Source organism: Rhipicephalus microplus, chromosome 1 (genome assembly GCF_043290135.1).
Source record: "Rhipicephalus microplus isolate Deutch F79 chromosome 1, USDA_Rmic, whole genome shotgun sequence".
Lineage (NCBI taxonomy): Eukaryota > Metazoa > Arthropoda > Arachnida > Ixodida > Ixodidae > Rhipicephalus > Rhipicephalus microplus.
In genome coordinates this window covers 29,173,036-29,188,345 of record NC_134700.1, presented here as the reverse complement: position 1 = coordinate 29,188,345, position 15,310 = coordinate 29,173,036, and the positions used below count along the sequence as shown (strand labels likewise).

The window sequence follows — 15,310 nt, the reverse complement described above, 5'->3', positions numbered from 1 at the left end:
CGTCAATTCACCTCAAGTTAAAACAGCTGCTTTTGTCGGTGTGCTTAACACGACAGAAGACGAACAAGTGGCCATAGCGCTAGCAGCAGCAGCCAGATTCACCACTATACTCAGCGAATCAAAGGCTGCTATATCCAGCTTTGCACGTGGCATTGTGGCCCCCTCAACTCTGCGTTTGTTCTTGTACAGACTACTTACAGATGATGAGGAAGACGCACTATACTCCATTGAGCTGGTATGAGTACTGACTCACACGCGGAACCCAGGAAACGAGGTGGCTCACCTATATACTCGAAGATTCATCAGTCGAGCGGTGGTACCCGCCTCTGATTCGGGAAACCCTGGTGAAGCCTTGACATCCTACCATGACATCACAGAGTATTATCGCCTTTCGAGACACTCAAAACCACTACCACACAAAAAAGCTAACTAAGCGCCAGGAGGTTATCTGGCGACGCTTGAAAACACATTCACTTGTGTACCCATAGATTTATGCATGTTTATACCTCCACACGATCGATCCACGTTACTCGCATTGTGGCTCAATAGCCACACTTATTCACATTCTCTGGGCCTGCAGGGAAGATATCCTCTCACTCGATCTTCTAGCCAATCTCTCGCCAGAAGGGTGGGAGGCAGTTCTGACCTCCACCAGCTTGGATGTTCAGCTCCAGGCTGTACAAAGGGCAGAGGAGGTGACCACAAGGTTCAGCCTGGTGGATCACCTACCTCCTTAAGTCTGATGACCATAAAGTTGTGTTCTCTCTCTCTCTGTCTAATGGTTCTGTAGCCTCCATATTTTTCCCATGCAGCACGGTCGTGTCCGCGTTGGCGCTGCCCACTTTAGATGATTTTTCACTAACGGTGGTGGGAGAGAGACTTTTCTTTAGTGCTCCCTACAAGCCTCCCACAGCTTTGTTAACATACTGGTAATAAGTTTTCAGTTCCTTTCCGACCAATTCTTTTATTTTTGTCATGATCCACTCGTCTAAAAGTTTATTGAAATTAGCTATGCTTTCCCTGTTTGCTTGAACTTGCGTGTGTACTTGCTTTAGATTAACGAGGCTGGGATTTGAGACTACCACAAAACGTGGTGCTTCTTTGTGTTCATCGTATAGCCAACTTTGGAGCTTTTTCTATTTATTTATTTATTTATTTATTTTATTTATTTGAGTACCTACAGCGCCCATTTGGGCATTACAGTAGGGGGGAGGAGACATAAAACTTGAAATTGATACAGGGTATGAATACCGATAACAAAACAGGTAAGCATGCTCAGCTTATACAGTGTGTACACATTCTCGGGAACACGAGGCAATCAAGGAAAAGTAAAACACAAACAGAAATGCAGACGGAAATTGGCATCTTTCATTTCAACAAAAATTGTGACAGAGCATTTTGAAATGAGGGTGGCGGGGTGGATACAATATATTCTGGTAGGTTGTTCCATTCGTGTGTGGTTTTCGGGAAGAAGGAGTTTTTGTAAGTATTTATGCGACATCGGTATTCGCGAACTTTGCGGGAGTGATCTAGGCGAGAGGATACATAACTAGGATCTTTAATGTACACGTCTTTATTTAAACCAGTGCTACCAATATAAATATTATGAAATAGATTTAATCTTAAGAATTTGCGCCTGTCCTGCATGAGAGGCCAACCCAAATGTTTACGAATGCACGAAGAGCGGTTGGTGAAATCATAGTTACCAGACACAAAACGCGCTGCTCGTTTCTGAACCCTTTCTAGCGCATTAGTACATATTTTAGTGTCTAGATCCCAAGCCACACAACCGTACTCTAAAATTGAGCGTACGTTAGAAAGATAGAGCGTTTCCTTTAGTTTAGGTGGGGCCTGTTTAAAGTTGCGCTTCAGGAAGTTCAATACACGGCTCGCTTTAGCACCGACGTATTCAATGTGGTCGTTCCAGGATAGGTTGCTCGTAAAGAAAACGCCTAGGTACTTATATTTAGACACAACTTCCAAACGATTGTCACCAAGAAAGTAATTCGTATTTAGAATGTTCTTTTTGTTTGTGAAGCGAACGGTATTACATTTTGAAAAGTTAAGTGTCATGTTCCATGTGGTGCACCATGATAACACAGCATTTAGATCACTTTGTAGTTGAGCAGAATCTTGAGCAGACGTGACGTCACGATATATGCAGCAGTCATCTGCATACATGCGCATGCGGCTGGATACTTGTTGGGTTATATCATTTATAAATATCAAAAAAGAAGGGGTCCCAGAACAGATCCCTGGGGGACCCCTGATAAGACATCGACTTCAGATGAATTCACTTCCTCGAGAACAACCCGCTGTTTTCTACCAACAAGATACGCTTCAAGCCACTTCAACAAAGAGGGAGGGATATTTAGAGCAGACAGTTTAAGTAATAATAAATTGTGTGATACAGAATCAAAGGCTTTTTGAAAATCTAAAAATACACAGTCCACTTGGCATCCATTGTCAATCGAGGCAGCTATATCATGACTAAATTCAATTAGTTGAGTATCGGAGGACAACCCTTTTCTGAAACCGTGTTGCGTAGTGCAGAAAAAGTTATTATCTTGAAGATGGGAGATTAAATTGGTAGAGGTAATGTGTTCCATCAATTTACATATTACACAAGTTAGCGAGATCGGTCTGTAATTTTTTGTTCACGTTTTGTCTCCAGCTTTGAAGATAGGGGCAACGTTGGCACTTTTCCAGTCGTCAGGTAAACAGCCAAGCGCCATTGATTTTTCTAAGAGCAAGACTAGAAATGGTACAAGTGAGGCGGCACAGTTTTTTAAAACATAATTAGGAATAGCATCAGGACCAGGTGCCGCATTCACCTTAATTTTTTGTAGCAGAGCTAAGACTCCACGTCCAGTAAAACATGTTGAAACGAAGATGCGCGAGCCTACGGGGCGCGGAAGAAGAAGAAGAGTAGTGGAGCGGCGCCTGGACTGTGTGGTTGGGTGGAAGCGTTCTTGGCCTGTCTCAGAAGTACGCTGCTATTTCACAACGCCTTTTCACCTCATCTGTATATAAACACAGTCACTCGCAACAATATTTTAATCTTTTCTGAATACCTAACCTCGAGGGTTATTTCTGTATTATTTCTGTACATAATGCGCTTCAAGTTTTAACGACATATGAAAGGGACCCCGAAACAGTTTTTTTTTGCCGGGTTTTAGGCTAGGGCATCAAGAAACCAGTCGAACCACAAATTTAGTGACACACGATGTATCAAGGAAGCTATGGACAAATATAATATATCCTCCTTCTCACCTCTGCCTGGCCTCCTTCTTTCTTGAGACATGCTGGCATCGCTGGCGATCACAGAGCTGTCATGAGCGCGCTGAACGATTTGAACTTTTTTCAGTCTAGACCTCCGAGATGGCACATTGAAAGGTTGCGCAAAGCCACGGAGGCCATCACATAGTGCGCCCGGCAGCACGCACGCCGTATGGCAACAAGGACTAAGATAACAGAGTGGCTCATATCTGTTCCGGCAGGGGCTGCCACCTATACCAGTCAGTCTTACTTCCGCGCATTCTACAGCCCATGACAGCCAATCAAATCACCAGGCACGGTGACAGGGCTGCTGACAAACTCTGGCTTCGCCAGGTGGCCACAGCATGTTGCTCCTTGAATGGACGGTTGAAAATGCGTTTGGCCTAGTCGCGACGATCTGCACCGACCTGCAGCGATTTGCAGCTTGAAAGCGTCGCAATTAACTACGTGGTTTATGCAGAAAGTTCAAATCAGTCTCTAAATAACCCTCGAGATTAGGTATACCAGCCAAATGTGTTTGTATAAAATCGCCAAGACAGTTTCAGGGCTCTTTTAATGTAGTACTGAATAGATTTTAAAGGTGAATCATTTCATAGTAAACAAAAGAAACAGCCGTTTCTATCTATCTATCTATCTATCTATCTCTCTATCTATCTATCTATCTGTCGCTGTCGTGATCATTTATTTTGTATGCATTAAAATTGGCACAGAAGGACCCCAGTGTACGAAAAGCGTGATTAAAATATCTTCAAGAGAGTAGGCTGACTTCTGTGTCGCGTACGTCATGAAATCCTTTTAGCTAGACCTATCGGTCTCGTCGGGAGACTACCCAGCTGCGCCTTTTATCCTGCTTTGCTGGACCAAATAAATGTTCATTAACTCCCCAGTAACATGTGCGACATACCCAAATAACCACATCCGAATAGACTCCAGACTGAAAAGCGGAAGCGTAAAGCAGCCCGTTGTCGTTGGTGGTAGAGGTGGTATGTGAAATGGAAACGAAAGCACGACTCCAGCCAAACCTAGCTATTCGCCATGGTATTTTACCGCAGACCCACGAGAGAGCTTCAGGCTGTTCAGGAAAACGCCATGTACAAGCGTCATATGAGAACAAAGTGAATGGCGGTTGCATCGTTGGCTATTCGACTTTATAGCGATGCAGTAAAGATTACATAAGTGTGCACATATGTGACTCCGCAAAGAAAAGTCACTAGTTTCATTGGGCTATACGCACGACATCTGCGCTAACTCGATTGCCGAACCATGAGCCAGTGCACTTTACTGCACACGGCGTGCCTGTTGAGCCTTTTATTGCCACTCGACTCAACCCGGCCCCTGGAATCTGCCGCTTTGTTTTGTCAAATAAAATTCGTTTTAGAACATCTTCAAAGCTATAAATATTATCTCATGTGTGTAAATGTTCTTCTCTTTGTGGGTAAGCCAGCGCATATCCTTGTCACGTAATCATGCCTGGTATTAGCTTTCTCGTCTGGCGCGACGCCTTCAGAGGGCGCACTGCTGGAAGCGGAATAAAGAAGTATGCGAACAACTCGAATCAGTCAAATTTATTCGTATTATGTGCCTAACAACAGATTGGGGATGTGATACATAAAGTATAGGAATATATAATTTGATAGAATTCCAGAGAGCAAGCATTCAATCATGAAAATTAAACACTCAGTGGATCGCTGCTATGGCCCGATGTTGAAATTTTCGGTATTTAGGTATATCTCGATCTCTCTCTCCTTCTCTCTACGTATGAAGCTTTTCCCATTTTCACTGAACACCTAGACTATATGCAATATTGTAACGCACTCTTCAATGAACTCTTTTAATAGGCTTACGTAGGCAGGGCAAACTTGTGCCCGAGAATAATAACACAGCGAGATTGTCTCGAAGATTTACTTCTGCCTCCTCTTCTACGTTCTTCTTTTTTTCCAACACGGTTCACGCACAGCTGGATACCGCAGGCTCATGCGTCGCAAAAAGATCTAAAGGGCACGAGTATCGGCTAGCGCGCGTAATTTGAAGTCACATTGTGTCATTGCCCCCCTTTCCAGAGTGCATCGTCCCGATGCTTGTGTCGAACTGGTTGCATGGCAGTCATTCACAAACCCTCGTCGGGGATGTCGTTAACGTCAAAGAACGTTGTATCTTTGGCGTTTCATTGCCTGTGGTGATACGGTTTCATCCTGACGACATGCACAGTTTCCGTGCGATGCCGCCGTCAGGATGAAATATCCTGTCCCTCTGGCATAACTTCGTAGTTGAGGGAGCCGACGCGGCGGAGCACTCTGTACGGACCGACATAGCGGCGAAGCAGTTTTTCTGACAGGCCACGTATTCGTACTGGAATCCACACCCATACTCTCTCTCCTGGTGCGTACTGGACGTCTCTTCTTCGCACATTGTATCGATGCGTGTCGGTTTTTTGCGGTTGGAGAATGCGATATTGTGCCAGCTGTCTGGCTTCTTCTGCACTTTGTATGTAGTCGCGAACGTCATAGTAATTCTCGGACGCCTCGCCAATAGGTAACATTGCATCTAAAGGTGTCGTTACCGTCCGGCCAAAAACAAGTTGGAATGGCGTCATCCGTGTTGTCTCTTGCATTGCAGTGTTATAGGCGAATGTTGCATAGGGTAATATTTTATCCCAAGTACGGTGTTTTATATCAACGTACAATGACAGCATATCAGCCAGCGTTCTGTTCAGTCGTTCCGTAATATCATTTGCTTAAGGATGATATGCCGTGATTTTCGTGAGAGGGATAGGTCGGCCGTAAATGCAGTCCCTCGGTCCGTTATCAACGCTTTTGGAGTTCCGTGCCGCAGTACGATGTTGAAGACGAAGAATTCGGCTACTTCAACGGCTGATCCTCTAACAAGAGTCGCTGTCTCGGCATATCTGGTTAAATAGTCGGTCGCAACTATTATCCACCGTTTTCCCGGTGACGACGTAGAAAATGGGCCCAGTAAGTCCATTCCCACTTGTGTGAATGGGGCTTCTGGTGGTTCTATCGGTTGAAGGAGACCTGCTGGTTTTAGCGGTGGCGTTTTACGTCTTTGGCAGTCCTGGCAGGTTTTGACATAGTGTCGTACAGAGCTAAGCAACTTCGGCCAGTAGTATTTACTGCGGATGCGTGCTAATATTCGGCTTGCTCCTAAGTGTCCAGCTGATGGATCGTCGTGGCAAGCCTCCGAAATCTCTGGTCGCAGATGTGAAGGGACGACAAGAAGGAATGTCCCTGTATTGTTGTCAAAGTTACTTTTATACAGGATGTTGTTTCGTAGAACGAACGCTGACAAGCCGCGGACAAAAGGTCGTGGAACATCGACAGACTGTCCTTGTATGTACTTGATCAAGAGGAGTATCTCAGGGTCGGGTCGCTGCTGATGTGCCATCCCTGATGTTGTCAGAGCTTCCAAGAATATAAAATCTTCACCATTCTCGGTGGAAGCAGAAGCAGCAGGTTCGATTGGAGCACGTGACAAGCAGTCCGCATCACTGTGCTTGCGACCTGACTTGTACACAAGCGTGATATCATACTCCTGTAATCGCAAGCTCCATCGTGCAAGCCATCCACATGGGTCCTTGAGATTAGCCAGCCAGCATAGCGAATGATGGTCGCTTATAGCTCGACAAGGCCTACCATATAAATATGGTCGAAACTTGCTGATAGCCCATACCACGGCAAGGCATTCTTTCGCGGTCGCTGAGTAGTTCACCTCCGCTTTCGAAACGATGCGACTGGCATACGCAATGACTCGTTCTTGTCCGTTTTGCCATTGGATGAGCACGGCCCCAAGACCTAAATTGCTTGCATCCGTGTGGATATCGGTTTCCGCTTCCTCGTCAAAATGCGCCATAACAGGATGGCTTTGAAGGCACTTTCGTAGTTCATTGAAGGCATCCTCTTGTTCGGCAAGCCGTACGAAAGGCATTTCCTCTTTTCTCAGCCGAGTCAGTGGTTCAGCAATTCGTGAAACATTTTTAACGAACCGTCGATAATAGGCACAGAGACCTAAAAATCGTTTAACAGCCTTTTTGTCTGTTGGCTTCGGAAATCTTTCTGAGGCCTCAGTTTTTGCAGGGTCTGGGTGGACGCCTTCTGCACTGATGACGTGGCCGAGAAAAAGGAGTAATGGAAGCCGAAATGACAATTCTGCGGTTTTATTGTCAAGTCCGCTGATTTGATCGCAGTGAGCACGGCCCGGAGCCTTTCCAAATGTTGCTCGAAGGTAGCAGAGAAGACTACAACATCGTCGAGATAAACCAGGCATGACTGCCATTTGAGACCACAAAGCACTGTGTCCATCATTCGTTGGAATGTGGTGGGTGCTGAACAAAGGCTAAAAGGGAGTACCTTGAACTCGTATAAACCGTCCGGTGTCACAAACGCTGTCTTTTCCCGATCTCTTTCATCACCTTCTATCTGGAAATACCCACTTTTAAGATCCAATGAGGAAAAATACCTGGCATTTTGCAGCCTATCGAGAGTGCCATCAATTTTTGGCCGAGGATAAACATCCCGTTTGGTGACGGCATTCAGCTTCCGACAATCAACGCAGAAACGTAAGGTTTGGTCTTTTTTCTTCACAAGAACAACAGGTGACGCCCATGGACTTGATGAAGGCTGGATTACATCGTCATTGAGCATTTGTTTAACCTGATTACCAATAGCTTCTCTTTCTCTTGGTAACGCTCGGTAGGGATGCTGGTGTATTGGCCTGACGGACTCGTCGACAATAATGCGATGTTTGGCGATAGGAGTGCGTCGAACGAGAAACATTCCGCGAATTCCCTTAAAAGACCCTCTATTTGCTCTTTTTCGCTTGGTAGTAGGCATGGTTCGATGTCTGTGGCTGCAAGGGCAGACTCCACGTCTTCGAAATCAGACTCATTGGTTTCGAAAGTGCGCAGCTTCGTAACCTGGACGAAATCATTGAGACTGGCGATGACGGTTCCTTTTGCAACCTGCTGCACCTCATTTCCAAAGTTTGTGAGTAGAACATTTGTACATCCGTCACGTAACTTAACTAGGCCTCGTGCCATGCAGATCCCTTTTTGGAGTAGTCAAGTAGTTAGTGTTGTTGTCCGCAAATCCTTCGAATTCACTGAATGCTTTGTTGGTTACTGCGACAGATATGCTCGATTTTGGCGGCACCATGACACCATCATCTGCAATACAAAGGTCATATACGTTTTCTTCCGTTTCAAAGGTAGCAATCGCGTGCCTAGTCGAGAATGAGACGGAAGATTCTCGCAAGTTAATTACAGTGCCATTAGCTCCTAAAAAATCCATGCCGATAATCAAGTCTCTTGAGAATTCCGGCAGCACAATAAAACTGGCGACGTACGTGAAACCCCGTATTCCGATTCTTGCCTTGCATATTCCAGTAGGGTCGATGAGGTGCCCTCCTGCTGTGCGAACCTGTGGTCCCTTCCAAGGAGTCAGCACTTTCTTCAGTATTTTAGAAAGTCCGCTACTCATCACTGAATAATCTGCGCCGGTATCTACCAGTCCGATGACTTTGTAGCCGTCAACGAACACACGTAAATCGGAAGCAACGTCACTGTCGAAGCACCGGTTTCTGAATAGGTCGTCGTTTAGAGTCAGCAATGGAGGTTTTTCTGCAATAGCATCGACAGCGGCCTTGTCTCCACAGGTCGCTGACTCTACTTTTCCCGACGCGGGCTTGGGGAACGAGACCTTGGGGAGCTTGCTGAAGGTCGAGGGCTAGGCGATCTATACCTCCCCGTTGTCGTTGCACGAGGTTGGCGTCGTTGGAAGCCACTTGAGGCTTGTCGACCTGACAGGTATTCTTCAATTTTGAAGGGACATTCACAATTTTGTGGTCGAGGTGCATTAACAGGAAAACCACGTAGTCCTGCTTGGCGGTTGTGGCACGTTCGGTAGAGATGACCAGGCTCCCCACAGTGGTAACGCAGCGGTATCCTGTCGGGAGTGCGCCAGACATTGATCTTCCTTAGTCCCCTCTCTGGCGTCGGCTGCAGGGTGCTCGGTGGCATCGGGTACTGCATAGGTGTAGCCGCCGCGACGTCTGCACGTCCTGGAGGTCCTCGTAGTAGCACATCACCATACGTCATTCTCGTCTTCTGTTGTAGTGGCGGCCCTCGCTGTGCGTTGCTCGAAGGTTCGCGTACCACCTGCCTGACCTCCTCATGGATCACATCGGCCAGAGACGAAAGCATTGGAGTGTTCTGGTCAAGACGCTGCTTCTGCAGCTCTTCTCGCACAACAGACCGCACCAGCTCGCGTAGTGCTTCCATGTCGTTACCGAAGACTGGTGGCAACATGTCCAAGGAAGTAACGATCGCATCCCGGTTGTATAACCTTGCTCGCTGTTGTAGCGTCCTTTCCATTGTAGTCGCCTCGGAACGAAACTCGGCGATGGTGATCGGCGGGCTTCGAATTAGTCCGGCAAAGAGTTCTTGCTTCACGCCTCGCATCAGATGGCGCAGCTTCCTGTCTTCGCTCATATTTGAATCTGCTCGGCGGAATAGGCAAGACATGTCTTCCAGATACATGGCGACAGTTTCGTTACTTCGCGGAGTTCTTGTCCGGAGCGCAGCTTCAGCTCACTCTTTGCGGTCTGTGTTCGAGAAAGCAGCAAGCTGCTCCCGTCGAAAATCATTCCACGACTGGAAGGTAGCTTTGTGGTTTTTATACCACGTTCTTGCGCTATCTTCCAGTGCGAAGTAAATACTTCCAAGTTTGCGCTCTTCCCCATATCCATTAGCCTTTGCGACGCGTTCAAAGTGTTCAAGCCAGTCCTCTGCGTCCTCGTAGCTTTCGCCGTGGAAAGGCTTTGGTAGCATTGGCTGGTTTACTACTATGTTGGCTGGAGTGACCTGAGCTGTCATGTCGGTTGCGTACCCGTTCACAGTCGTTGATGTTCCAAGGGAAGTCGATAAAGGTGAAAATTCAGGACCCTCGCCACGTAGGCGTCGACTGCAGCGCTGATGAACAGGCGTCAGCCCGTTGGGTCGAAATCGGTGTGGTTCTGGACTGTGCTCCGTCACTCGAGAAGGGCTTGGCATCATACCCAGCACCTCCACCAGATTTGTAACGCACTCTTCAATGAACTCTTTTAATAAGCAAACGTAGGCAGGGCGAACTTGTACCCGAGAATATTAACACAGCTAGATTGTCTCGAGGATTCACTTCTGCCTCCTCTTCTACGTTTTTCGTTTTTTCCAACACGGTTCGCGTGCAGCTGGGTCCCGCAGGCTCGTGCATCACAAAACCATCTAAAGGGCACAAGTATCGGCTAGCGCGCGTAATTTGAAGTCATATTGTGTCAATATCAATAAGCCGTGACCCGGCACGGTGGTGTTGCGGTTATAGTTCTCGACTGCTGGTCCGAAGGTCACGGGATTGAATCCTGTTCGGAGATGCCGCAATTGTCAGAGTCAACAACGTTTGAGGTCCTTGAGTTATTTTTGGGCGCACGTTTATAGCCTCATATGGTCAATGCTTCTGAAGCGCTCCACTCTGGCATCTTTCACCTTCTTGTCATAGCTTTAGGTCGTTAAGCCATAAAATTAATATATTTATCAGTGTTAACATGGATAAAAAAAATGGCAGCATATCCACGGAGTGAATAATGAAGAATAGGGCGAAGCATTTGTCCGTCCATTCGTTCTTGCTTCCGTCCGTCCGTGCGTCCGTCTGTGTGGCCGTCCATGCGCCCATCCGCCCATCCGTGCTTGCGTCTGTTCATACATCCGTCCCTGCGTTCGTCCATGCATTCGCCCCTGCGTCCGTTCATGCGTCCATCCATGCATCTGTCTGTGTGTCCGTTCGTCCATCTATTCAGCACTCAAAGTACCACCATCTCGCATATTTTCATCATATATTCTGCTCACCACTGCTCACCACTAACGCTAAAAAGTTTTGGAAACAAGTGCACATGTGCCCAGAACGTCACGATAACAAAATAGCGTTGCAAAATGACGACCACATTCCCATTCCAGATCAAGACTGTCCTAACGCTTTCAATACTTTTTTGCATCAGTTTACACCACTGAAGATCATACAAACGTCCCCGATGTAGCCGATCTTGACTATCCCTTTTTGCAGCCCATTGAAGTCACTGTTGACGGAATCGCATCTATAATAACTAATCTTAAACTGTCCACGTCAGTGGGCGTTGACGAGATTAACACTAAGATACTAAAAAGTACAGCGTTACCCTCGAGTAAATATTATGTCACATCTTTCAGCAATCACTATCAACAGGACAGCTTCCACATGAGTGGAAAATTGCAAAGGTCATCCCCGTGCTTAAAAGCGGCAATAAAAACTCACCTCAAAACTACAGACCCATTTCTCTGACATTCATCTGCTGTAAGATGCTAGAGCATATAATCGCCTCTCATATTTACAATCAATTTGAGCAGAATGACTTTTTTTCCCAAACCATCATGGATTTAGAAAGGCCCTATTATGCGAAACACAGCTTTTCGAATTCACGACTGGCCTACATCATCACTCAGAGCTAAACTAGCAAATAGACAGTCTTTTTCTGATTTTTTCCTAAGCTTTCGATCGTGTTGCTCACTGCCGCTTAATCTCTAAATTATCTTATTTGTGTATACATTCATCAACTCTGTCATGGATACGGAACTTCCTTACTAACCGGCAGCAATTCACTATTGTTAATGACTTTTCATCCTCACTTTCATACGTTGGTTCTGGTGTGCCGCAAGGGAGTGCTCTCGGTCCACTGCTTTTTCCTATTTATATTAATCTCTTACTAAGTAATTTATCCTCACAAGTGCGCCTTTTCGCTGACGACTGTATAATTTACCGAGTAATAACTAGTACTTGTGATCACATAACAATCCAAAATGACCTAGACCTCATCAGCAATTGGTGTAATAGTTGGCTAATGCCCCTTAATTCAAGTAAATGTAAAGTAATGTCCTTCTCTCGCAAGCATTCTAACTCTGAGATTTCTTACTTTATTAATGGCAATCCCGTATCTAGTGTTGACTCTTTCAAATATTTAGGTGTAACCTTCACATCTAACCTTTCTTGGACTACCCACATCACCAACATCTGCAGTAACGGCTCACGATCATTAGGCTATATACGCCGCAATCCTCGTAAGACGCCCACAAATATACGTGCTCTAGCTTACATAACATTTGTTCGCCCTCAGCTAGAATTCGCTTCTGCAGTTTCGTCCCCACATTACAGCTATTTAACTAACATGCTGGAATCGATCCAGAATAGAGCCGCTAAATTCATCTCACAAAACTACGGTCATAGTGCAAGCATAACACAAATTCAAAAAAGAATTATCACTTTCCCTTTTGAGCAGCCGGCGTGATAAAAACCTCCTTTCATTATTTGATAAATTTTTACATGAGACAAGGCCATTATACATGACATTGCAAGCATCTGCATTCACATCAAAGAGACTAAATAATCATCGTTCATTCGGGCGCATATACGGTGAAACATACATTTTTAAATCATCTGCACTACCCCGTGTCATCCGCATGTGGAACAGCCTTCCAGATGAAATCGTAGCTGAAACCAATCGGGAAAAATTCCGGCATCTTCTACTCACCCATTTGCAAGATTAACTGCTCGTTTAATTCATATTGAAATCTGCACCTACGCGTTTATTCACTACTAGTATCTCGTTTTCTTTACTCTTACTTATTCTTATTTTGTTTGATGGTTTGAATACTAACACGCAATTCAGTTCTGTTGTGCTTTATTCGGTGATGTTTTATTTTGAATAATGGAAAGTCTTTTCACAATTTGTGCTTGCTTTTTTAAACTTGTTTTATATCATTATCTCACGCGTATACTCATCTGATGTCCATTGCCGTTCTATTCCTATTAGAAGTATTATTATTTTTTCTCATTTTTATTCCTGTTAGGACTTGTATAAAAACTGACAAGTAGTTCATGTGATTGTTTGTTCGGAAATTGTACGTATTCGTGTATGCAATTCTTTTATGCTCCCCTTACACAATGCCCTGTTGGGTCTGTAAATATTTTGAATAAATAAATAAATATAGAAGCACCGCCATCCAGCGGACATTCCAAGGACTAAACGAGAGGTGGCTCACGCCCACTTTCTTACGGCTTGCGCTTCGGGTCTACTTCCCACCTTTACCCACCTCGAATTCATGGCATATGCTAGTTCACTGTATTCATGGCACTGTGGCCCAACGCTCGCTAAACTTTTTTCAAACCAAGGAGGTTACGCCCAGCGAGTATAACGTAGCAACCTTTTTCTGTCAGATAGTGTTCAATGTACATGCCAATGGCTCCTAATGGAAAATGAGAGACAGGAGAATTCGGCTTTTACTTTCTTACAGCTTGCGCTTCGTATCTACTTCCCACCTTTAACCACCTCGAGTTCATGGTATATACTAGTTCATTGTATTCATGGCACTGTGGCTCAACGCTCACTAAACCTTTCTGAAACTAAGGAGGTTACACCCAGCGAGTATAACGTAGCAACCCTTTCTTGTCAGATAGTGCTCAATGTACATGCCAATGGCCGCTAATGGGGAATGAGAGACAGGAGCATTCGGCTTTTAGTTAACGCGCACGCCACGAACTTTTTATTGTTACACTAAGCACAGGAGAAATCTCCCACCGGCACCACCTTACAGGTCCAAATGTAACACTGGTTGCACACTACGACTACGACTACGAGGGACGAACGGGTGCCGCTTTAAGAAGCTTCGCCCCTAATATGGGAGAAAAATCCAGCTCTGACAAAGCTCGATCAGCGTGTCAAGCTCGAAGAGTTCATTTTTCAAAAGGGCGAACACAAGTGAGCCTAAAAGGATAGCCGTGCTTCATTTCAGCACACATGACAAATGCCGGGCTCTTTACAACGTCGTGCACGTGAGAGCAGACACAAAATGAGTAATACTACTTAAGTGGCCTCATGGTCACGACCGATACACTTTTAAATGCCCTCGCTCTACACGCGGCTATAAGCATAAGCATTTTTATTGCGACTTGCAACTGCAGAAAAGACAGGAACACGGTAGGGAAAAACCACTTGACAAGGTCCAACAAACGACTGAAGAATTGTTGTCAGAATACAAATCGAAAAGGCGAAGATACGTGGTTACGATTACAGTTTGGTGGTTAGATACTCAATCTCTAGTTTTTGCTAGTTCACCGATATGTCATTTCAGCACACGTGTGAGATTGACAATCCGACCACCAATCTGCTCTCTTAACCACGTGATTTCTCTTTTTCTTTACATGTGTGCGTAGAATTCGGAGAATCAACCTTCATTTGCCAGTTGGCCCTTGTTTCGTGGTTTCTCCCTTTGCGTTTCTCTTTTTTTTGTGTGTGTGTGTGTCTGCAAACTTCAATCACAATTCACACACTCGCTCAGTTCTTGTACTTCATCGAAGGTTCTACAATAAGCATGCATGCACTGTAGCGGCAGAAGAGAGACAGCTCACCGGATTGGGCCAAAAGTTGCGCCGTGAGGTTGGCCGCCAGTTGAGTGGCGTTGAGCGCCATGGATCCTTCGCGAGCCTCGGCACCTGGCACATCTGCCACTGCTGAAGCATTCGTCTCGGACGAGAGCGCCCGGAACGGCCACTCCCGTCTTGGGCGGGAAAAGCACGTGCATCTTTGCGCCGTAAGTGGCACGACCTTTTCGGGTCAGCCACCCTCCTCCTTAGCTCTGCGAGAAATGTGTGCGAAGTCAGCGCTCACAAGTTTTATACTTGTCTTATTTCAGCTCCTCAGTTGGAGCGGGCTCTGGCGGCGGGGCTCACCCGTCAAGATATTTAGGAATATGCAAGTTTTTTTTTTTTTGTCGGTCCTTACTGGATCACCCTGAAATATCCTTGGGGCACATTGAAATGCATCCCAGCGCCTTGTACATCCGCCTTCTTTCTCTTGAGTCATTTTTGTGTTGGTATTTGAAGCAACATGAACCAACTAAGTCAGTTAACTGGTCTTCTATAGAAAACCTTGCCGCCACTATACTTCAAAAGCTAACAAA

The 15,310-nt window shown here is 45.6% G+C and overlaps 1 protein-coding gene across 9 annotated transcripts in view; it reads right to left on the bottom strand.

The window, feature by feature from the left end:
- LOC119178037 (chitinase-like protein 4) overlaps positions 1 to 14,953 on the bottom strand; it is an 820,670-nt gene extending 805,717 nt beyond the window's left edge. For 2 of the 9 annotated variants that reach the window (XM_075891598.1, XM_075891615.1), the window contains exon 1: positions 14,760 to 14,942. In XM_075891598.1, the coding sequence (XP_075747713.1) occupies positions 14,760 to 14,820 (61 nt within the window). In that variant the 5' untranslated portion in view covers positions 14,821 to 14,942. Of the gene's footprint in view, positions 1 to 14,759 lie in introns of all 9 variants that reach the window. The other 7 variants (XM_075891607.1, XM_075891584.1, XM_075891613.1 and 4 more) reach the window with 6 other exon arrangements.
- Positions 14,954 to 15,310: the final 357 nt, after the last annotated feature.